The sequence below is a fragment of the Dreissena polymorpha genome, unplaced genomic scaffold (genome assembly GCF_020536995.1).
Source record: "Dreissena polymorpha isolate Duluth1 unplaced genomic scaffold, UMN_Dpol_1.0 chrUn004, whole genome shotgun sequence".
Classification (NCBI taxonomy): domain Eukaryota; kingdom Metazoa; phylum Mollusca; class Bivalvia; order Myida; family Dreissenidae; genus Dreissena; species Dreissena polymorpha.
In genome coordinates, this window is record NW_026273318.1 from 630115 (window position 1) to 655155 (window position 25041).

At 35.1% G+C, this 25041-nt stretch overlaps 1 protein-coding gene across 1 annotated transcript in view; it reads right to left on the reverse strand.

The window, feature by feature from the left end:
- Positions 1–25041, reverse strand: part of LOC127863296 (uncharacterized) — an 80608-nt gene that overhangs the window by 47303 nt on the left and 8264 nt on the right. Inside the window, exons 9-22 of the mRNA XM_052402715.1 lie at positions 24617–24877; positions 23239–23393; positions 18253–18448; positions 16972–17144; positions 15090–15246; positions 13430–13621; positions 12988–13161; positions 11115–11297; positions 10620–10787; positions 9633–9761; positions 8538–8729; positions 7950–8144; positions 6253–6435; positions 5299–5502 (exon numbers count right to left, since the gene is read on the reverse strand). Of these exons, the coding sequence (XP_052258675.1) occupies positions 5299–5502; positions 6253–6435; positions 7950–8144; positions 8538–8729; positions 9633–9761; positions 10620–10787; positions 11115–11297; positions 12988–13161; positions 13430–13621; positions 15090–15246; positions 16972–17144; positions 18253–18448; positions 23239–23393; positions 24617–24877 (2562 nt within the window). The remainder of the gene's footprint in view (positions 1–5298; positions 5503–6252; positions 6436–7949; positions 8145–8537; positions 8730–9632; positions 9762–10619; positions 10788–11114; positions 11298–12987; positions 13162–13429; positions 13622–15089; positions 15247–16971; positions 17145–18252; positions 18449–23238; positions 23394–24616; positions 24878–25041) is intronic.

The window sequence follows — 25041 nt, forward strand, 5'->3', positions numbered from 1 at the left end:
AAGTGTACCAAGTTATGAAATAATTCCTACAATGTATTACTCAAATTCTATAACGTCATACTATTTCCAGAATCAAATGAGATGTGCAATGACCGTATCGTAATTTGTCAGTGCGCTGTTGTATCTCAGACAGTGTACACCTGTTTTTGGTTTTACGCTGAGAACAACTAGACCGTGACGATTTTTTCTCGTCAGTTAGTGACTTACTAGTTTTTTTATATTCTTCGGAATATTGGTCTCTATGAAATAGCTATCTTGGTAGCTTAATTGTATTTTATTGTTTTCGGACTTAATACATTAAATATATCTGCACGCAGATTTAAATATAAATTTACGACTTTGTTATTTTCGACAGTTGTCGTAAGGTAGTCTTTTTCTCTTCGTTGCACGTGTGTTATGGTGGACAAAGAAGTTCAAAACTCTAAACAGTCCACGGTTTCGGGCGTTACAGGCATGAAAGAGCCTAAACCTCCAAATGAAAATGCAAACGCATCAAAGACTCCATCTGTGAAGTCAGGTAACTCCCGTCAGGTACCCGCCACGAATGCGCACATGAATGAAGTGATAGAAATTTTGCGCGCGCTAAATTCTAATGTCAATGCTCAAAATGAGCGCATAAAAAAACAAGAACATCGTTTCAATGAATTCATGGCCGCTTGTAATAAACCCATGGAGGATGACAGTAATTATGATGATTGTTATGATGTTGAAACAGAACACGAATAATCCTCTATTGAGTCGGAACACAAATCCATTATCAAGCAGCTGTCCGACAAATTTTATCAGCATGAACAAGTTGATGTTGATATTCATCCTGATCTGGCAAGTCTTGTAAACAACTCTTTCAGAAATGGTTTATCTGAAGACAATCTTGATGACATTTGTAAGCGAATTCATCGCCCATAAAATTGTGCCTCAATAGTAAAAACAAGAGTTAACCAAGGCATTTGGCGCCTGTTGAAAAGCTACACTCAAGCTGAAGACGCAAGACTTTGTGCCATTCAAGGAGTTGTTTTAAAAGCATCCATAAATATGGTAAAACTCGTTGAAAAGCTTGGGACAAATGAGTCGGAGCATTCGAGTTAGGAACTACTGCCATTGCTCTGTTGGGTCATGCTAATAAAATGATGAATACAAAGCGAAAAGAGCTCCATAAACAAGATTTAGACTATAAATATCATTATCTTGCTTCGGCATCATTACCCTACACAGACCTGTTATATGGGAACGACACAGATGTTAATAACAATGTTAGAGAAATCAACAACATGAATCGTATTGGCAAAGTGGGGCGTGGTGGTCCTATGAGGGGCTATAGCCGGGGACGCCGAGCTGGGTTCAACCCATATGGTCTTCGCGGAGGCAGAGGAAATAGCCCTTTTCGGACTGAAGCCTTTCCAAAAAACTCGAGACCCCAACAGAAGAAGTAGATTAGGTTGGTACTTTTGTTGCTGGTAATATAAAGAATCACATTGAAAATTGGAGAAAAATTACAAATGATAATAATGTCCTAGACATTGTTGAGCATTGCCATTTGGAATTTATTGAAGGCAAAAATCCTATCAAAACAAACTGTTATAGAAATAGATTCTTAGAAAAAGAAGAAGAAATTATAAATACAGAAATACAAAATTTATTGGCAATGTGTGTTATTGAGGAAGTTGATCATCACCCTAATGAATATATTTCTCCAATTTTCATTATTCCAAAACAAACTGTGGGTGAATATAGGATGATTTTAAATTAAAATTATTAAATAATCATATTCAGTACCATCATTTTAAGATGGACACCTTTGGAGCAGCTTTAAAATTGGTAAAGTCTGGTATTTATTTTGCAAGTATTGATATTCGCCATGGCTATTACAGTGTACCAGTTGCTCAAGGAAGAGCAAGTAAAGCTCAGATTCAATCATTTAGGAAAAATTTACCAGTTTAAAGTACTACCGAATGGCGTTTCATCTGCCCCAAAGTTATTTACAAAACTCATGAAGCCAGTGTATGCATCTCTGCGTATGCTTGGGCATAAAAATTCTGGTTACATAGACGATTTGTTACTTGTGGCTAACACGTATGTTGAATGTCAATTAAACATACAAGATACAGTAAATCTTATGACTGATTTAGGGTTTATGATTCACGAAAAGAAATCGGTATTAGTACTAACTCAAAAAATAACATTTCTCGGAAATATTATTGATTCTGAACAGATGTCAGTCACTCTACCAGAAGTAAAAAATTCTAAAAATAGTACCATCATGCGCAGATTTGTACACACAGAAAAAGGCAAAACTTTGAGATGTTGCAAGGGATTTGGGTTTGCTTGTTTCATCTTTCTCAGCTGTTGAATATGGTCCGCTTTTTTACAGAACTCTAGAATATGAAAAAATTCATGCCCTTCAGCATCCTGCTGGTGATTATGAAGCAATCATGTTCATTTCGGAGAAAATGAAGCAGGAACTTAGCTGGTGGATTGAATGTCTACCACAGCAACAGAGAAACTTAATAACCCATAAAAACCCTGAGTTAATAATAACAACAGATGCAAGTGCTTTTGGATGGGGTGCTATATGTCTTAATGATAAAATTTGTGCTAGATGGGATGAAACTGAAATCCAAAACCATATAAATGTCTTGGAATTTCCTTGCTGCAAGTCATGCTTTGAAATCTTTCTGTAAAACAAAAAACAATATTCATGTACTGATACGTTCAGATAATTCATCAACAGTTGCTTATATAAATAATATGGGCGGAAAAACTGTACTTCTGAATGACATTGCTAGAGAGATTTGGCTGTGGTGTAAAAACAGACAAATTTGGGTTTCAGCTACACATATCCCAGGTATAATGAATGAAGCAGATTTTAGTTCTCGAAATTTTAATGAAAATCTTGAATGGAAATTGGATGAATCTGTTTTCTTAAAGGCAGTGCAATGCTTTGGTTTGCTAGAAATAGTTATGTTTGCTGCGCGTTTAAATAAACAGATCAGCAGGTTTGTGTCGTGGAAACCAGATCCCGATGCTGAAGCAGTAGATGCATTTTCTGTTGATTGGCATAACAAATACATATATGCATTTCCGCCTTTCAGATGCATTGCACAAGTTCTGCAGAAAGCCAGACAGGACAAGGCAGATATTTTACTGGTGGCACCATTTTGGATAACACAGAATTTCTATACCAGCATCCTGGAGATGTTGACTGACGATCCTTATATTCTGAAGGTTATATATTGAAAATATCACAAACACAGAAGATTCATCCATTCACCAACAAACTACATCTGATGGTATGTAGCATATCTGGAAATCCTATGAAAAGCGAAACCTATCTAGCCAGTCTATTGACATCATCATGGCATCATGGAGAAAAACTACGCAGAAGCAGTATTCCACGTACATTAACAGATGGGTTTACTTCTGCAATAAAAGGAAAATTGATCCATTTCAAAGCCCTATAGAATATTGTATTGAATTTCTTACAGAATTATATGAATCTGGACTGAGATAGGAAAAACTTAACACAGCTATAAGTGCTTTGTCTAATTTGTGTGAAAAACAGGATGGTTATTCAGTTGGATGTCATCCTTTAGTAGTTCGATTATCTTACAAACTTGTTATGCTTATTGTTTTGACTCAAGCAAGTAGAAGCCATTCAATTTCATTATTGACATTGGAAAACATTGTTAAAAACAATGACTCTTATGTATTGTTCTATAGTGGGTTGTTAAAACAAACAAGGAGAGGAAAAGTTAATCCAATCCTTAGATTGTGTAAATATGTGCCAGACAATGATGTTTGTGTATATAGTACTCTTACTGAATATATTAAACGCACAAGTACACTGCGCAATAGTGAAAAGAAATTGTTAATAAGTTACATTTATCCTCATAAGGCTATAGTCTCTACTACTGTGAGTAGATGGATTAAATGTGTGATGAAAAATTCTGACATTGATGTTGACAAGCTTAAAGCTCAAAGTGCGCGGTGTGCTGTAACTTCCAAAGCGAAACAAAGTGGCCTTCCAATTCCTGAGATTATGAAAATCACTGGTTGGTCAACAGATACGACATTTGCTAGATTCTATGACAAGCCATTGAAAAAAGAAAGCAGCTGTTCTTTTCAAGACGCTACATTACAGTGTTGAGGTTTGTTTAGCAAAAAAATTGGTGTTTTGCCTCAAATTGTTATCCTGCAAGCAAGGTTTGGTTTTGTGTTGAAATCTCATTTGATTCCAGAAATAGTATGACGTAACAGAATTTTCACAAACAAACAATACTTACCTGTAAGTTGATGTTTGGTTGGAATTCTATGTAGTCATATTACTATTGAAGGGATCAAATGCCCACCTCATGTTTGCCTCTCATGGCCCACCCTCTTTTGAGGAAAAGAATATGTTTGAGCCTTCAATAGGACAAATCTTGCTTGCAATTTCAGCTTTAAATACACTGATGAATTACAATACGGTCATTGCACATCTCATTTGATCCCTTCAATAGTAATATGACTACATTGCGACGCAACGGATAAATCATTATCTTCTTCATCAATTTTATATAATGTTTTACAAAATAAGTGCGACCATGCTCCGGAATTCAGAGCTTTTAAAGCCTTCAGTTTAGGTATGACTATCAAAAAGGTGTTAGCCTAAGTAATTAAGCTATGTTCTTCAAAGTATTTTCGGGCTGTTATCCATCAACATTAACAGTATTTTCCTCTATATAAAAAGTTTTCTGAAGTTTGTTTTGATAAAAAGTCAATGCATGGCTACAGCCAAGTTGAAGCCATGAATTGACCATTCATCCTAATCAGCAGTTAAAATGGTTTTTGTTCTAGATTGCCTATGTATGTATTGAAAAAAAGCCGTTCAACAAAATAAAATAAAAAAATAAAATGTTTTTCCTACCTACCTACCCTAATTTTTTTTGGCCCGTAACCTAGTTGAACCACAATATTATTTTGTTTTGGCCTAATTAACATGTTTCTTTAATATTATCTATTGACCAATGTATCATCACAGTGTCATTAAATAATATGGTGACAATGTGTTCACGCTGAATAACAGTGCCACATATGTAGTTGTTCTTCCATTTCAAATATGAAAATTAAAAACAATGTATACAAAAAAGCATCTAATGTGATGAAAATGAAAGAGAGATAATCATAAAACATGCAAGTGCCTGGTATATATATAATATCTATAAAGAAGGCCATATGTTACAGAACACAAACAATTAGTAATTGTTTCAACCAGCTGAAATTGTTTAACAAAAATGTTTCAAAGCTCTGAAAGTATTTTACCTTGACAAAATAGAGTACCAAAGTCCCAATAGCCGTCTGCGTTGCAAATTACAAATGGATTCCCATTACTGAGAGCGCTTTGTCCTTTACGTTCGTAATATTGCTCACACTCAAATATCACCGTGCAGTTGTACTTATTGGTACAGGTTGGTACAAAGTCTGCCTTCATTCCAGTTGGTATCGGAACAGGTCCACATTCGACCTCTGAAATAAGCAATGCAATAAGCACAAAAGCAACAAGAGATTTGTTTGTCAGAAACACAATGCCCCCTAATGCGCCACTTTGATGATTTTTTTTTACCTTTGACCTTGAAGGATGACCTTGACCTTTCACCACTCAAAATGTGCAGCTCCATGAGATACACATGCATGCCAAATATCAAGTTGCTATGTTCAGACAGACAGACATGCAGGCAGGCAGGCAGGCAGGCAGGCAGACCAAAAACAATATGCCCCCGATCATTCGATCCGGGGCATAAAAATACAAAAACAACTCAATTTTGTTGATTTTTTAAAATGGAAAACTTGCATGTCAATTTATTTGGTTTAATGTATATTTATTATCAGGTTATATATCAGAATACATTGTATGCAGTGACAAAATGTAATCAAATGTATGAACATGTTTTGCATAGAAGACTGATGGAGAGTGCAAAAGAAAAAAATACAGGCTTAAGTCATGATGATGCAATTGAAATTTTGCTGTCATAATCAGAACAAAACAGAATTTTATATTGTTATAAAAATTGTCAAACAATTCATAATCAGTAATTTAACTTCTTATACAGTATAATATTAGTACCAATTAAAATGTATGTTCAGACATTCAATAATGAATTGACAGTATGCGGTAATATGAGAAATTTTAAATATACAATTAAGCATTCATTCTTAATATATGTTAACATTTCATTGAAAATTTTGATAACCATGTATTATGCAAATGAAACTAACCTGGACAAACCAGCTCATCCCCAGTTGTCTTAAAGGTGCCTGTCTGCTTGTCATAGCCACAGATACGCTGCCGTTGGATGATGGCCTTGTTTGGCAGGGTGCATCTCAATGTGTACATCGTGCCATATGGGATCGAGCCGACTGGCGTCACATTTGGGCCATGAGTTTCGATACAAAATGCATCTGAAACAATGTTATGCATTTGAAGTTTTTTTACTTAAAGGAAGTGCTGTGAAGGATACTTTATATATTAAAAAAGTATGTACTCATATTTAAAATTAATCTAATCTCTGAAATTATCAGAGTCAGCATAATCAAAGGCTCAAAATAGACATACACAACCAAGCTTTGTAATTTGTTCTTTCATAACCCTATTGCATCTTCTTCATAAATTGCATGGAAATGTCATCTGAATGTCAAACTATATTATGCTATGTCTCAAAAGCTAAATGAATAAATTGATGAGAAGTAGATGATGCTTGTTTTGGTTTAATTTCATTATTCCTCAGACAGTAACGGATCTGGTGCTCTGGTCTGTAAATAACCATGTAGTGAAATGATAATTGCATTAAAATTAAAATCTATTCTCTTTTATCTTTATTTTATTTCTTTCATAAAGTAAAGTAAATAATTACTCAGAAAATTTTCATTAATAATTTTCACATATTGTAAGGTTTCAATCTCCGTAAAGGGACAATATAAAAAATTGTCATAGATTAAAAAAAAAAAAAATGAATGGAAAATTTATCCAAGAAAAAACATTCCTGACTAAGAATAATGGTAAAAATATATCCTGTATAATATGTCCTGTTTACTAATAATAAATCAAAATTTTAAAAACATAATAAATCATTTGTAATGCTTTCCATCAATTATTTAGCAAAAATGTTTATAACCAACATGGGATTTTAACTTCATGTTTCAGATTTAAAAGCCTGTTTGGTGTAGTGGCAGCCAGTCAGGTTTTTATTTATAAAGGTCCAGAGTTTGATCCAAAAAGGCAGGCACTTTTTTTCCTTCTTACTATAACTATTTAAAAGTATTCCAAATATTTCAAAAATAAGAAAAATCTGTGAATAAGTTCTTTTACAACTGTGAATGAGTCCTTTTGCATTGACCATTCCAATGCTATAACTACTCCTTTTCCCACTTTCATGTGTTAGTTTAGAGCTTGTTTGTCTTGTCTATTTTGTAGTGCATTTTTGTATGTGCCTAAGTGTTTGGCAATTTGTTCCTTGCAATAAATAGTTTTCTCTATTCATATTTTATCAGCTAACATTCAAAACAAGATGGTACTGCTATGAGTAAAACGAGCCTTGAAGTTGAGCTAAGAAAAACAAACCTAATCTATAGAAAATTAAGGTATAATTAACACATTTATTTAATGCACAGCATTTCATAATACATATTCTAAAAACTTATCTTACATAAAAGCACACAATAAATGAACAATCTCAAAATATAGCAAGCATCCTTAACCCTTTCAGTGCTGGAACCGAATTTTGAAGGCCTTTGCAAACAATTTGGATCCAGATGAGACGCCACAGAACGTGGCATCTCATCAGGATCCAAACTGTTTGCTATTCTGATAGTATTCTTTAAAAAAAAAATGAAGAAAATGCTAATTTTAGAAATTCAGCAGACAACATTTTTGCAGACGACACATTTCCCAGCATGCAATTGAAACTTCCTTTCACCTTCACATATTGGCCTTTTGCTCCACTGTCCATCAGCGCCACAGGTGACGTTCCCCAGACTGTCATTGGTGCCCTGGACGAAATATCCTACGTTGCAAATGTATTCCACCCTGTCTTGGTAGTAGAAAAAGGTCTGGGAGGTCATGGCCTTACCCTCTCTGACTGCAAGCACTTGGCTGGCATTGCATTGTCTTGCTGGAAAATGTGCACAATTTGCTGCATGAAGTATTTAAAACATTTTTTTTATCCTGGACAGTGGACAATTTAATCAAGTATTTGATATGATATGATAACTTTCAGATCTTTCATCAAATGCATTTCAAAAGCAAGACCTTTAAACCATGTATGTTAAATCTTAAAGTCCTTTACTTATGTGATATCATTTAAAATTGACAATGTTATTGGCAAAAAATGAAATGGGATTTTGTAATCAAACGACAGTTAACAAATTAAAACACTCAAAATTATCATCAACTTAATGAAAATAATAATGGATGTTTTTCACTAGCAACCAGGTCATAACTCGCATACAAATTTGACACTTAAAAATAATACATCAGTTCATGCTGAAACTATTACGGAACTTACGGACACAGGAATGGTTAATATGGAACGTGTGCCAGGCTTTAGTCCCGTCCTCTGTGGGTAGCAACTGGAAACCATTGAAGTTCCTGTACGTGTACAACAGATAGCCTGCGCTGCACGTGCACTGGTAAGAGCCAGGCTGGTTTGTACAGTTGTGGTCACACAAGCCATTGGTGGTGGCACATTCATCAACATCTTTAATGTCATTGAGCACAAAATGTAATGTTTCACTTGATAGTTATAACATTAAATGTGTTAAGTGTTAATTAAGGAATAATTGAAAGGATATGAGGCTCTTGGTTGATATTATTTTACTCAATATGCCTGGTTTTCATTCAAAATATACTAAAAAGTAACAAATCAATCACCCCAAAAATTTGTTTTTTTGTAATTTGATTTTGTAAATGGCCTGACATTCATACTAAATGGTCAAAGACACATGGACTTAAAAAGTTATTCATAGAAAAATGATTGGTTAAAGAGAAATATTTAGGTGAAATATTAAATATGTTGTTAAGAATGTTAACAGATGGAAAAGGTTTCAATTAAGAAAATTAAAGGTAAGGTTGTTATCCAGAATATTTATTGGTTGATAAGGTTGTAAATAAGAATGTTATATGGTAAAAACTTGATATCATGCATTTTTATAGGTGAAATAGGCTGAGATTCCTAATATTTATAGATGATACAGTCTTTTATTAACAATATTAAGAGGAGAAATAGGCTGTGATTTAGAATGTTTATGTGAATTATTCTGTGATTACGAATGTTTGTAGTTGATGTAGCTTGTGATTAAGAATATTGATGGATGAAAAAGGTTGTAAATAAACATGTTTTTAGGTGATATAGGTTGTGATTAAGAATGTTTCTAGGTGATATAAGATGATATTCAGAATGTTTACGAGAATGACATTCATTGCATAATGGGCAAGATGTGACCTGTAAAGTGAGGACAGAGCTTTTCATTTCTGTGGTAAACAAGAACATATTATTGCATAATCAAATTAATTAACTAAAAATCCTTGGACAACCACCTTCTGCAAAACAGAGATGCGGAGACAACTTAATATTTTTGGCAATTTGTTAGTAAAGTGTTACCTTGACAGTGTGTTTGGCTACCACTGACTGGAATGTAGCCTGCAAAGCAAGTACATGAGTAACTGCCATCTGTATCGGAACATGTGGCATTTGTACAGTTGTGGGTTCTTCGTGTACATTCATTTATATCTGAAATTTAAGACGAAACTGTTATTTGAAAAAATAAAACATGACCGATATATTCTTAAATATCAGTTCTTTTTAAGAAATCACCCAATCCAGTTAAGTAGTTGGACGTACATAAAACTAATCTTAGGCTTAAAATGCTTTTCAAAAGCTAGAATTTAAGTATGTGTTATATGGTAAACTAAACGGGGGGTAATTAGAACTTTGTAACAGACACTGATGACTCCACACGGACAATTCATAGTGGACAAAACAAAGGGCCATAATTCTGCTAAAATTTTCCCAGTCGAAATTCATCTCTTTGGCATCAACAAAACATTAATGTCATTAACCAGTGAAAGTTTAACTGAGATACATCCAATAGTAAATAAAAGTTGAAAGCAAAAAATAGTTGGACTTGTTTATAAAAAAATGACAAATGGCTGTAAATTCTTCCAAAACTAGTCACAGTCAAGAGTGAAAGTATGAGCAAGATCCCTCCAGTAGTTAAAGAGGACTTTAAGTTGACCGTGGCGTAATGGATAAGGTGTCTGCCTAGAGATCGGGAGGTCATGGGTTCGATCCCCACTCCGGGAGAGTTCTCTAGATCTTCCCCAAAGTCACCAAGTGCTGGTTATAGGCCCATGAAATGGACTCAAGAGCGTTTCTATAAGCCTGAGGCTTATGATGCAATCCAGCTAAAATAAATAGGTTTAAACTATAAAGAGGAAGTTTACGCTTCTGGACATACAGACATACAGATGAAGTGCTTACACTTTAAATGAACATACAATAAAATTATTAAATAAACAATTCATACTAGCTTACACCTAACATGTTTAGACACTAAATTAAATTTACATACTACAATGAAACACTTACTGGAGCAAACAAGAGGTGTGTCAACTCCGCACCTAAATGTCCCCGAGGAAGCGCTACTGACCAGTCCATATCCTAGATGACATTGCACATTGATGGCCATGCTCATGTTGACCACACCAGTATAGTTCAGGTCTGCATTCACATTCCTTGGCACTGCACAAGGCTTGGCTGCAGTAAGAACACTTTCAATGGAAATTTACTTTATTTTTACTTCAAACACTCCTATGTGATTACTGTCAAGTGTTAGTCTTCAGACTAGAAAAATGTTATCTTCAGCGTTCAACACGTTTGCTCACTATGCTCCGAACATTACTGGTTTATTTCCTGTTCTTGCTACTAAGAACATTCTTGAATTCAAACTAAGTCACAACTATGAAAATGGATCAATGAGAATGCATCTTTCAAATAATTTTTGAATGACTTTTGTTCAATATTAAATATTAAGATAAAACAAGATTGTTTTTTGTAGTGGAAAACTGTAAGGTGAAATCTTACGTCTACAACTGGGCACAGAGGTATTCCACGTTCCCTGGTCACAAAACATGGTCTCTGGACCAATGATCTCTTGGTACTGTGGACATTTAACAATAGCAACTGACCCATGTCTCAACCCATCTCCTCTTACAAGAGTAATATTGGCCCCTGGTACTAGGGTAGACAGACGTTCACATGTTGTTGCTACAACAATAAGAATTTGAAAAGCATTACTACGAATATTAACTGTTTATTTATATATTTTGTTTATTGTCAAATAATCAGTGTATTCTTTATATTTTTCCCTTTTTTTCCCGGGACATGAAGATATACGTTTATGATAAATTTCAATAATTATGAATATAAGGATGACTTTCATTTAACCGTGTTTAATAAAGACCGCCCCTTATCCACTCCTATGGTAAATTCAATCAGTAATTGACATGAAATATTTTCTAAATCCATTCTCCCCAACCACTGATTCATGGCTAGAGCAGTTGTCAGTTACCGACCAAAGTAGTGTAATATAGTAACTGTTAAACCATGCAGATTACCCAGCAAAAGTATAGGCAGGTTAACAGATGGACATTAAAATTAGACAAGGGCTGTTTGTAAAACATGCATGCCCCCCAGATGGGCTGTCAGTTGTTGTGGCAGCCATTGTGTGAATACGTTTTTTGTCACTGTGACCTTGACCTTTGACCTAGTGACCTGAAAATGAATAGGGGTCATCTGCCAGTCATGATCAATGTACCTATGAAGTTTCATGATCCTAGCGTAAGCATTCTTGAGTTATCATCCGGAAACCATTTTACTATTTAGAGTCACTGTGACCTTGACCTTTGACCTAGTGACCTGAAAATCAATAGGAGTCATCTGCCAGTCATTATCAATGTACCTATGAAGTTTCATGATTCTAGGCGTAAGCATTCTTGAGTTATCATCCTGAAACCATTTTACTGTTTCGAGTCACTGTGACCTTGACCTTTGACCTAGTGACCTGAAAATCAATAGGGGTCATCTGCCAGTCATTATCAATGTTCCTATGAAGTTTCATGATCCTAGGCGTAAGCATTCTTGAGTTATCATTCGGAAACCATTTTACGGTTTCGAGTCACTGTGACCTTGACCTTTGACCTAGTGACCTGAAAATCAATAGGGGTCATCTGCCAGTCATTATCAATGTACCTATGAAGTTTCATGATTCTAGGCGTAAACATTCTTGAATTATCATCCTGAAACCATTTTACTGTTTCGAGTCACTTTGACCTTGACCTTTGACCTAGTGACCTGAAAATCAATAGGGGCCATCTGCCAGTCATTATCAATATTCCTATGAAGTTTCATGATCCTTGGCGTAAGCATTCTTGAGTTATCATCCCGAAACCATTTTACTGTTTCGAGTCACTGTGACCTTGACCTTTGACCTAGTGACCTGAAAATCAATAGGGGTCATCTGCCAGTCATGATCAATGTACCTATGTAGTTTCATGATCCTAGGCGTAAGCATTCTTGAATTATCATCCGGAAACCATTTTACTATTTTGAGTCACTGTGACATTGACCTTTGACCTAGTGACCTGAAAATCAATAGGGGTCATCTGCCAGTCATGATCAATGTACCTATGAAGTTTCATGATCCTAGGCCTAAGCATTCTTGAGTTATCATCCGGAAACCATTTTACTATTATGAGTCACTGTGACCTTGACCTTTGACCTAGTGACCTGAAAATCAATAGGGATCATCTGCCAGTCATGAGGCCTAAGCTATCTTGAGTTATCATCCGGAAACCATCTGGTGGACGGACCAACAGACATGTGCAAAACAATATACCCCCTCTTCTTCGAAAGGGGGCATAAAAATGGTAAAAATCAAAACCAAAGAAATTCCTACCCTCACAACTCGGTGTATCACTCCATTTCCCCTCACTCAGGCAAGTGATGTTGCTATTGCCAACCAATGAGAACCCAGGATCACATCCATACACTACAGAGTCGCCTCCCTGCACACCATCTCCATGCTCTATGTAACCATTTGCAACAGAGGGTGCAAAGCCACAATAGGCACCTGAAGGGTATGGTTACGTTAATTTTTGGTAAAATAATAGACATAGTAAAATCACCCTTGTGTATATATATATGAAAGTGAAATATACAGATATGTTCTAAATGATTATTTCATCTATGAAATTAAACAAAACAAAATAATTATTGCTCCAATGTTAATTTTGTTGCAAAATATTTGATAAAAAAAAATCAGTGTACTGAATATTTATTAAATGTCTCATATTTTTAACTCAAAGCAATTTATCATTTATCTATGGATCATTACTTACGTTCGCAGAATGGTAAGTTCTGGACATCCCAAGTCCCGTCACTCTGACAATTCATGGTAACATTTGTCTTCCCTGCATATCTTCCCCCGAAGAAGTATCCCTTGGCACACGTTATTATCACAATGTCTGGATAGTGGTAGCTTAGCGTCTGAGGTTGAACCTTCACTGAGGTGGCATCAAACATTGGGCAGCCTAGAGACATGGAAAACAAACCGCAGTAAACAGTCAAGATTTTACAACTAATTTTACAACAAATGCATTTAATAAAAACAAATATAGAACAGTACAATTGCTGAAATTTATTTTTTTTACACTTAGGGGAGAAAAATACCCTGTATCCTTAATGGGTTCACCAAAATTCTTCTTTTTTTAACAGACCCTTAAAAAAAAGAACTTTTGGTAAATCTTGAAACTGAACAGGAGTAAATCATCTTAAAGAAAGGGGAAATGAAAGAAGGAGAAATCCCACTCCTGAATGCCAGTTTTCAAATAAAGTCAAGGGATGAAATAAGAATAAATCACACCCCTAAATGCCAGATGTTCAAGAAGGAAATCATCTGAAAGAAGGAGAAATCACATCCTACAGTGCCAGTTTCAAGTAGGAAATCTGCTGTAAGAAGAAGAAATCACACACCTTAATGCCTGTTTCAAGGGTGAAATGTGCAGAAAAAAAGAAGAAAGTAAATCCCTGAATGCCAATTTCAAGGAAGAAATCTGTTGCAAGAAGAAGAAATCACACTCCTGAATGCCAGTTTTAAGGAGGAAATGTGTTAAAAAAAGGAGAAATCATACCCACTGAATGCCAGTTTTAAGGAGGGAATATATTGTAAAAGAAGGAGAAATCACACCCCCTGAACGCCAGTTTTAAGGAGAAAATCATCTGAAACAAGAAACCGTCGGAGACGGGTGATGCTCCCAAAGTTTTTTTTGTCACAATATTGCACTATATATTCAGATAAAAGGAAACGTCTTGAGGGCACCGTAGTTGGGGGGACAAGAATTTTTTTATAGAAAATTTCAAAGGGCCATAACTCTGTGAAAAATCATCCGACCAGAACCCGCTGGTAATATGCACATGTCCTCTTGGTAGTGAAGCTTCCCATAAAGTTTCATTGAATTCCGGTCATTAGTTGCTGAGAAACAGCCCGGACAAAAATTGTGCACGGACGGACAGACAGACACACACACGGACAGACGATGCGGCAACTATATGCTCCCCCAAAATAAATTTTGGGGGAGCATAAAAATGAGAAATAATACACCTGAATGCCAGTTTCAAAGAGGAAATCAGCTTAAAGGAGAAATCACACCTCCTGAATGCCATTTTCAAGGAGGAAATCATCTGAAAAAATGAGAAATAATACACCTGAATGCCAGTTTTAAAGAGGAAATCTGCTGAACAAATGAGAAATCACACCTCCTGAATGCCCCTTCAAGGAGGAAATAATCTAAAATAAAGAGAATAAATACTTCTTAATAGTTTCAAAGAGAATATCTGCTGAACGAAGGAGAAATCACCATGAATGCCAGTTTCAAAAAGAAATCATCTGAAAGAATGAGAAATCACACCCCTTGAATGCCAGAAATCAGCTGAAGGAGAAGAAATCACACACCTGAATGTTGTTTCAAAAGTGTTTTCAAACCATTGCTTAAAACTTGCCTGTAGTGTATTCTGCATGAAATCCTGCCCGCCCTTCCACTCCGCTGGTGGAAAACTGCAGGAAGAAGCCTTGCGATGACAAAAAAGTGACCGGGTCAATGGAGGGTCCTGAGCCATTGAACAGATATAGACCACTGGTGTTTGAACCTTGATAGATCTGCAACAAGGGCAAAGTGTAGCTAAGAGAAGTGAACCATAAACAATAACTAGTATATACTGTGATTTCAGTGAATTAGTATAGTCACTAGTTAATGTATTACACTATATTGCCCTTAACAGCTCTGTAAGTGAGAGTTTGAGTCCAAGACAAGTCCTTACACTTCTATCGTCCCAAGGCATGGACAATAATTACAAATGTCATGAGGGAGTGTCATGAGTACCTCTTATAACAAGGATTCACCGTATACTAATGTTACACAGAAATTTCACCATTATTTTCAGGTATAAACAATACAAATTTAAAGCAGCTATTTAAGTTTTTACTGCATTTCTCAATATTAAACCAAAACAAGAATCCCAACAATGAATGTTAATTACTTGTCTTATAATGGAACGATATATCAAATTTTGTTTTAACAAACTTTGGCAATTTTCCAAAAGTGAACCTGCTTTTGTAAATTGAAGTTTTTTCTACTGTGCAATCAAAAATTATTTAGCATTGTATAAAACTCTAATTTTGTTGAGTTTATGGTGCTACTTATTTTGAACTTTAACTATAATATATTTTGTTATTCATAGTGCTTTTCCCTGTTTTGATTTTGTTACGCTAATGTGTATATATTGTTTTAATTTCATTAAAATGTCACTTTATAATCACTTTCACTATCACTTTATAACTTTATAATATGAAATAAATGACGAATTCTCATTTTTATTGAAATTACAGTTTTTGCTGAAACAGTTTATTGCTTGTTTGGTTATTATTAGGCCCTAACCTCATCACAATACTGCATTATCGCAATATTTAGGATATAGAAATATTTATGTTATACAAAATATAACATAAAGAAGATTAATCTATGATCCTATAAATAATAATCCTGGTGGAAGCCTTGTCAGTCTTGACTCACTGACCCATTAGTCAAAAGTAGGTCAATGTCAAGGTCCAAATGAGGTCAGCTGATGCCGGTTTGTTGAGACTGTTTATAGATAACATCCATGCAAGTATCATAGCTTTATTGATGCTAGAGGAAACTTGCTTTCGGTTAACCAAGCATTTAGACCAGTTTAATAAGTCCAAAAGAAAGTCAGTGTCAAGGTCAAAGTGAGGTAAGGTGATGTAGTTGTGTTGTCAGTTTTCAAAGACATCATCAATGCAAGTATCAAAGCGTTGTAGGTTGCGTTATTGCTGTTTGAAAAATACATTGCAAGACAGTATAAAAGCTTTAGATGAAGTTGTTTTGATGGTATACAAAACTGGAATTTTTTAGTTAAACACATAGGGAAGGACGGACAGACGGATCAACAAATAAACAAGCCAATCATTACATGCCTGTATGGCATAAAATGGGCATCGCTTAATCAATTTTGAACATACATAATAAATATTGCATATGCACAGCTTCATGTCATAAGGAACAGTTGTCACAAGTATGAATGTTGTTGGAAAAAATGTAGGAGTCAAAGGACAGACAGACTGCCAGACAGACTAATGTCTGTAGTGAATCCTGTATATACCTTCTAATTTTGTTATTACACCTTCTTACTCAAGTAACTTTAACCTGCCCTGCTGCAATCAGAGGTAGGGGGAAAAGGCTGTAGACAAATCAAAACCAATCTCAACACAACAGGTCAGGAATCAAGCCCACGATCCTCAGATGTGTTATCCAGCTCGCTACCAACTAAGCTAGTCAGCGCAAAATAGAAAATGTAATACAGATACCTTCAGATAATCCTTGTTCTTTTCCGTGTCAAAAGCAGAGAACTTCAACTTGACACTCCTGCCTGAGGCTGGCTGTATACTCCACGAGCAGGTGGCGATATCTGGGTACATGGCAGCTGGGTAGCCAGGGGAAGTCACTGTGCCAGAGTCATCACGTAACACTACATCACAGCCTGGATGGCGGATACGAGACATGTGTATAAACATAATAGAGACATTAATGTGGCATGTGTTCACCTGACACAGAATAAATATGATAGTTGATGATATACTTTTCAAAAGAATGAGATGGATTACTTGATTGTTGTTATTGTATTGATATTTTAAGTTCATTATAAGAGATAGATCTACCAGTACACATAAAAAATGTACAAGTTAGTGGCTTAGTGTAACATTGACAGAAAAGGGACCAGTGGCTGCAATGTCCATTGGACTATCATGAAATAATAACATTTATAGTTAATAATATGATTGCCATATTAGTCTACAAACAGACCATAAATGAATAAAAGAGTGATGAAAGCATAAACAACTCTTCAAATGATCAAAGAAGTTGTAATTGTACAAATAAGCCTGTGTCTTAGAAAACGGTTTTAAATGTATGGGCATAAAGTATCGTCCCTGATTAGCTTGTGCAGCGCAAACATCAAAAGAAAGTCTCTTCGAAACAAAAGGTTTTGGGATGAGTTGCTTTTTTTTTTCAATATGGTTTTACAACAAGTACATTATGAGAACTGATAAGTATATGAATTAAAATAATAGTCATGGCTCAGTATTTTCATAAAATAAAGTAACGCGAGTAAATTAAGAGCCTTATGAGAGTGTTTTATAGTCTTCAGTGTTTTGCATTTGTGACCTTTGTATCAGTTTGAAGCAAAACTGACTGTCGGAAAGGCATTTCTAGCAGAGACAATACTAGGCTAAAATTTAATTGCTATTGCATTATTACTGTATGTTAGCCTCATATAAAAAGTAACACAAAATATTGTGCGCATCTGGTATCTATTTCTGGTACAACACGTAGATTAACAAACCAAAAAAAAATTAGGAAAGCATGTGTAAAATTATTTTTCTATGCTTAAGTAGTGATCATACAAGGGCATAACTTAATCAATATTAATATACATATTAAAATTGCATATTCACAGCTTGATATTATAAGGAACAATAGATACAAGGTTGAATATTGTAGAAAAAGAGAAAAAGTGTAGGAGGTTCAATGTTTTCTCACTATGAACATAATTATTTGTAAGAAACTGCTTCCTAATATATAAGACTAACCCTCTGTGTATTTCATGAGGACACCAGAGCAGTTCCAGTGATGCATAAGGTCCATGTGTATGTAGAGGTCCTGTCCACTGGAGACCAGGGTGGTGGGCTTGCTGTGCCTCTCAAGGGTTACCAGCAGCCCTGCAGAGCGGCTGGCGCCGTCAAAGATGTCAACATGGTCCATACAGCACAGGTCAATAGAGAGGATCTGCAACAACAATGGGAACTATCATAAACATACTTTTTTTTTATAAATTCATGAAATCAGTTCATATTTGACTACATTTATAAATGCAGCTTCACGACCTTTCAGCATCTGCAACAGAGGTAAATAGAAAGCAACTGTTGGAAACCCATATTACATTTTTTATTTTTATGCTCCCCCAAACTTTTTTTGGGGGAGCATATAGTTGCCGCTTCGTCTGTCAGTGCGTGTGTCCGTCCGTCCGTGCACAATTAAACTTTATGGGAAGCTTCATTACCAAGAGGAGATGTGCATATTATCAGCCGGTTCTGGTCGGATGATTTTTCACAGAGTTATGGCCCTTTGAAATTTTCCATTAACGGTACATATAGTGCAATTCTTGTCCGGGCTATTTCTCAGCAACTAATGACCGGAATTCAATGAAACTTTATGGGAAGCTTCACTACCAAGAGGACATGTGCATATTATCAGCGGGTTCTAGTCAGATGATTTTTCACAGAGTCATGACCCTTAGAAATTTTCCATTAACTGTACATATAGTGCAATTCTTGTCCAGGCTATTTCTCAGCAACTAATGACTGGAATTCAATGAAGCTTTATGGGAAGCTTAACTACCTTGAGGAGAAGCGCATGTTATTTGTGGGTTCTGGTTAGATGATTTTTTTTAGAGAGTTATGGCCCTTTGAAATTTTAAGTTGCTAAACCATCCATCGTATTATTTTGTCCAAAGTTATGCCCCTCAAGACGTTTCCTTTTATCTGAATATATAGTGCAATATTGTGACAAAAAAACACTTTGGGGAGCATCACCCGTCTCCTACGGTTTCTTGTTTTATTTTGAATCAACAGTCTCTTGAAATGGGTTATTATCTATACTACATGTAGGCGGTTTCACCAACTTATACCATGTATAACAAAATTAAATCTAAAGCAACAGAGCGAACAGATAGATGTTTTTGTTTCCAATTTAAATTTAAATAATTTCTTGCTCTAAATGTCTGCTAAACTTGGAGTCTGGGGGCAGGGATAAAATGGCTCACTAGTTCCAGCCATACAATATCCCTCAGGGGTAAATGGTCCCTGCATTCCTGGGTCATTTGGGGGTGGGCTTCTTGAAAGGGACACCTAGGAAGCAGCACAAGGTGGATCTCTTGTGAATGTCTATTGTGCCCCTTTGTCGGAAGATATTCACCTGTTCTAGTCTGGTATAGTGATGATACCTGTCGTCTGGCTGTTTAGTTCTGAACAGGCAATTTATGATAGTGTTCATTCCGTAAACAGACTCATGTGCTCATGTGTTTTTCTTCCGCTCTTAGCTTTGATATTTTCTATGACTCCTCATTTTCCACAGACAGGATTGTGGATTGCTGGTAACACTCGCTCCTTGGGTCAAAGGATTGATCATGAGCTAAGGGTTGGGTAACCATGACAGAAACCAAAAATCTCGAAGAACGGAAATAACAGGCTGCATAGCAAACTATTACAAACCAAGGTGCTACACAAAACAGCCGAACAATTCAATGTTGTCACTGGCTATTTATCAATGATTAAAAGGGACTGTTCATAGCCTGGTAAAATTACATTTTTTTTTTCATTTTTTTTAAATATTTTTTATCTACATGTAATTATAGCTTAATTTTGACATCCAATCTTAAAATTACATTTTCACATACAATACGGAATAGTTTCAAAGTCTATTCTTAATCATAGCATAACATGTTAATCAATACACGTAACGTTTCGTTTATTGGCAAAAACGGCAAAAGCATTGCCTTGGGCCATTTACAAAAAATATAAAGATTATGGCCAAGACACACAGAAAAATATCATATATATACACACAGTCATACATACATAAATACATAAACCCACATATTATATGACTATTTTAAACATCAAAATATATACATCAAATAGGTATATTCAGAGTTCACACAGCAAGCAATGCATCACGTAAAATCGAAGCATTATAACAATATTTAGCAACGCTTCTGATTTTTCGTTTAGATCTAGATGACATGAAATTAATAAACATATTCATAGACGGCCAGGAAGTATTTACTAGGTATTTTTTCCTAATGTTAGTAAAAGTTGTACAACATAGCAAGAAATGGTATTCGGATTCAATAGTGTTTAGTGAACATAATCTACACACTCTATTATTGCGATCTACATTTCTGTATCTTCCCGTTTCGATTTCAAGATTATGAGAGCTCAGACGAAGTCTTGTAAGTGATATTCTTGATTTTTCGTGTGATACATAGTCTAAATAGTCCTCATATTCAAAAGTTCTTTTAAATTTACAGTAGTAAGATAACTTAGGCATATTTGAAATGGATTCTAACCATGTTTGTTGAAACTGGTCACGGATCCGTTGTCTCACTGAGGCAAAATTAATGCTGATATTAGAATTTTCAAAATGATCACCATTCCCCAGATAATCAAAGTAGGATTTGCATGCTTTAAACCAGCAAAAGGTATTAATATTTCTTTGATTTGTGAACACTCTATACATAATGGAATCTGTCTTATTCATTATTTTTATATAAAATTTAAGAGCTCTTTCTTTACACAACACTGCTAATGGATATTTGCCGGTTTCACCTAGTACAGCCATATTTGGTGTTGATTGTTTTACACCAAGAATTATTTTCAAAAATTTAAAATGTAAGGCATCAATTTCCTTAAAGTTATATATTCCCCATACTTCTGAGCCGTACAGCAGAATAGGTAGAATCATACAATCAAATAGATATAATTTGGTCTTAACATCCATTTTAACATTATTAAATAAGCACAAAAGATTATGATAAGCTTTCAGGGCTTGATCAGAGAGAGCTTTGACAGCATATCGCATATTACCTGTATAATACAATTTTACACCTAAGTAGCAAAAACTGTCAACAATTTCAATGATTTGTTCATTTATAGTCCACTGATAATTATGATGGCTCTTACGTTTTTCAAAGATACATACTTTAGTTTTGTTAACATTAATTTTTAATCCACATGATGTGGAGTATTGCGATATACTATCAAGTTGTGCTTGAAGACTTATCGGATTAGTGGTAAACAGTGCGATGTCGTCAGCAAATAATAGAAGATACAATGATAACTGTTCAATATCTTTGTCTGATAGATTTACCATATCAATATAATCAGTGATATCATTAATGAAAAGTAAAAATAAAAGAGGTGAGAGTGGCTCACCTTGTTTTAATCCTATTGATATGTCAAAAAACTCTGAAAAGTTCATGGTCGAGCTTGAACGGACACATGCTTTTATGTTTGAATAGATTGACTTAATCATGTTCATAATCTTACAGCTCAGGCCTGATTGCACCAGTTTTACCCATAATATATCGTGGTTTACAGTATCGAAAGCCTTTTCATAATCTATAAAAGCACAGAACAATTTGTTTCTGGATGCTAAAACTTTTTGGATAATTAAATGCAAGATAAAAATGCAGTCAGTTGTACTATGGTTGTCCCTGAAGCCAAATTGTGAGTCATTAAGTTTTTTGTTATTTTCACACCATTTATTAATTCGATTTCTGAGCAGCATAGAAAACAATTTAGCAGTAATATTGATTAAAGTTATACCCCGATAATTCGAAGGATTTTTAGTATCGCCCTTTTTGTGAATAGGGACAATTACACCCTTGGCCCATGCGTCAGGATAGGTACCGTTAGTAAAAATGTAGTTAAATATGACCACAAGATAAGGTGCAATAAAATGTTTTGCGTCTATAATAAAGTCGCAAACATTTCCATCAAGATCGCAACTTTTATTTGTTTTGAGTGATAGTATTGTTTTTTCCACTTCATCTACTGTAAAATCCATATCCAGTTCATCGATATTTACATCAGAATCATGTACATTTTCTGTATTCAGACTCGAAATGTCAATCGAATTAGAAATATTTTTAAAATGGTCTACGAAATCTTGTAAAGACACATCCGATATACCCTCACTCTTATTTTTAGTAAATTTTGTTATATATTTCCAGAATTTTTTTGAATTTTGTTGACACATGTTAGATAATTTATGTTTTTCTTTATTATAATAATTATATTTAGCAGAACGTTTTTGTTTAGCATATTCACTTCTTTGTTGTAAGAAATAAATTCTATTGTTTTCTTGAGGATTGTTTTTAAAAATCCGTTTCGCATGCAAGAATGAATTTTTGTACGATTTACATGCATCATTAAACCATGGAGATTTTTTTGATTTAGCTTGTTTAGTACTTTTATACACTTTGCCGTGGATTGTAAATGAAATATCATAAATTAACTTCGACAATGATTCAATACAAGCATTAATATCAATTTGACCAGAAAGTACATTGTTTTGAATGGAATCAAATTCACATCTGTTATTTTCTAAAATGTTGGTAAACGCACCAGGATTATGAGGACCCCAAATGATCTTTTCAATATTTTTATCATTGTTTACAATCGAAGTATGGATATCTAAATTAAGTTCAAATTCAATGGGGCAGTGATCGGAAAATTCAGTTAAATCGTGAACGACAAATGAGCTGATTTTACTAAATAGTCTCGCATTTGTAATTACATAATCAACGACACTTGAACCATTGCCAGTAGGATTATGATACGTGTAATTCCCATTATCTAATCTACCATTAACAATACAGATTGAATTCTCTTTGCAACACTGAAGTAATTTATTACCAAAACCGTTAACAATGACATCGCTGCTGACACGGGCTGGTAATTCAAAAGATTCATCACACTCAGGAAGATCAATAAAACGATCTAAATTACATGTACCTGAAGGGTGATTAGCCTGTTGGCTGTTGATCTGATATGGAATGCCTGCTGGTAGTTCCCGATATAGAACAGTGGAAAGCGTGGAGAGTACAGGTACTGTGGAAGGTCTGCCGCCAACAGATCAGCACTCACGGTGGGTATGTCAGGTAATATCACTGAAACATGACATTCGAAATGCATTTTTTTCACAATACAATATTACAAACACTATTATTATATTTTTCCTGTCATGTACTAAGATGAATAGCAAATTAACAAACAAAGGAGCACCAAATTTGTGAATGAAATGAAATGGTTTTGAAAACATGTATATGTTACTTTTTAATCTTCTATGATTAAAGAAAATCTGTAATGTTTATTATGTAAATTTAAACTTAGAGCATGGCCATTATTTGCTGAAAAAATAGAACAGACAAATATGCAATATTAACTCGATCATACATCTTTAAAAGTTCTATAGTTTATAAAGCTTTTAACAATTTCAACAAGAGATGTGTTTGTCATAAACACAATGCCCCCTATTGCGCCGCTTTGAAGCCATACATTTGACCTTGAACGATGACCTTGACCTTTAGCCATTCAAAATGTGCAGCTCCATGAGATACACATGCATGCCAAATATCAAGTTGCTATCCTCAATATTCAAAAAGTTATGACCAAACTTTAACGAAGGTTAAAGTTTTAGGAACGAAAAATACAATAATATTTGACCTTTGACCTTAAAGGATGACCTTGACCTTGACTTTTCACCACTCAAAATGTGCATCTCCATGAGATACACATGCATGCCAAATATGAAGTTGCTATCTTTAATATTGCAAAAGTTATAAAACTTTAACCAAGGTTAAAGTTTTGTGACACACACATACAATGACTGACTGACACAATGACAGACAGACAGACAGGCCAAAAACAATATACCCCCGATCTTTCGATCCGGGGGCATAAAAAGTTCCATTACTCTGGAATAATGATTGAAGCAGAATGTATTGCTTGTATGCGCTATTCCTCTTCATAATGAAAAAAATGCCACCAATTACTTGTTGAATTACATTCCCAACTATAAATTGCTACTGAATTGGCAAGACAAGCAAGTCAACCAATTTTGCATTATATACTTAATGCAGAACTTTCACAAAAAATATCCTTGGTAATATATGCACCACCTCTTGGTTATGAACCTATCCACAAAGATTCATTGAATGCAGTCTGGACCAGGACAAACCGACAGAAGGAAAACGTACTTTAATAGGGTATAGATCTGCTCCCTTTGTATCGTTGAACAAGGTATAGTGTTTCCTTACAATCAATTTAAATATTGATGCATATTTGATTATAATATAGCCATTAAGAAAGAACCTCTTTATTGTGTTCTAACCTTGTGAGCGTGTAACCCCTGGACAAGTTTTAACGTAGATTGTTCCTTGCGTGTCAGCAACGACAGACGCGGGTTCCTCGACCATGATGCATGCACGCTGAGTGGCGGTCTCAGTCAACCGGAATCCCCAACAATTGGCGTTCCTGTCACATTCAGTAACGCAGCTGGAGACCGTCTGGGTGCCTGATAGAGACTTTGTGTAGCCATCAGTAGGTTCGGAGAATTTAAACCCCGTTTGTTCAAGAACTTCGCAGATGTAATCTAGAAAAGTGTTAGTTTAAAATATGTTCACGAAAAACAGTGAAACATTTTTGTCTCAGACTTACAAAAAGCACAAGGTATTCGAAGGGGAGAGACGAATGCACAAACTGGTATAGGCCTAATGGGGTACAATAACTGTTTAAAACTATTAAGATAGGTTTAAA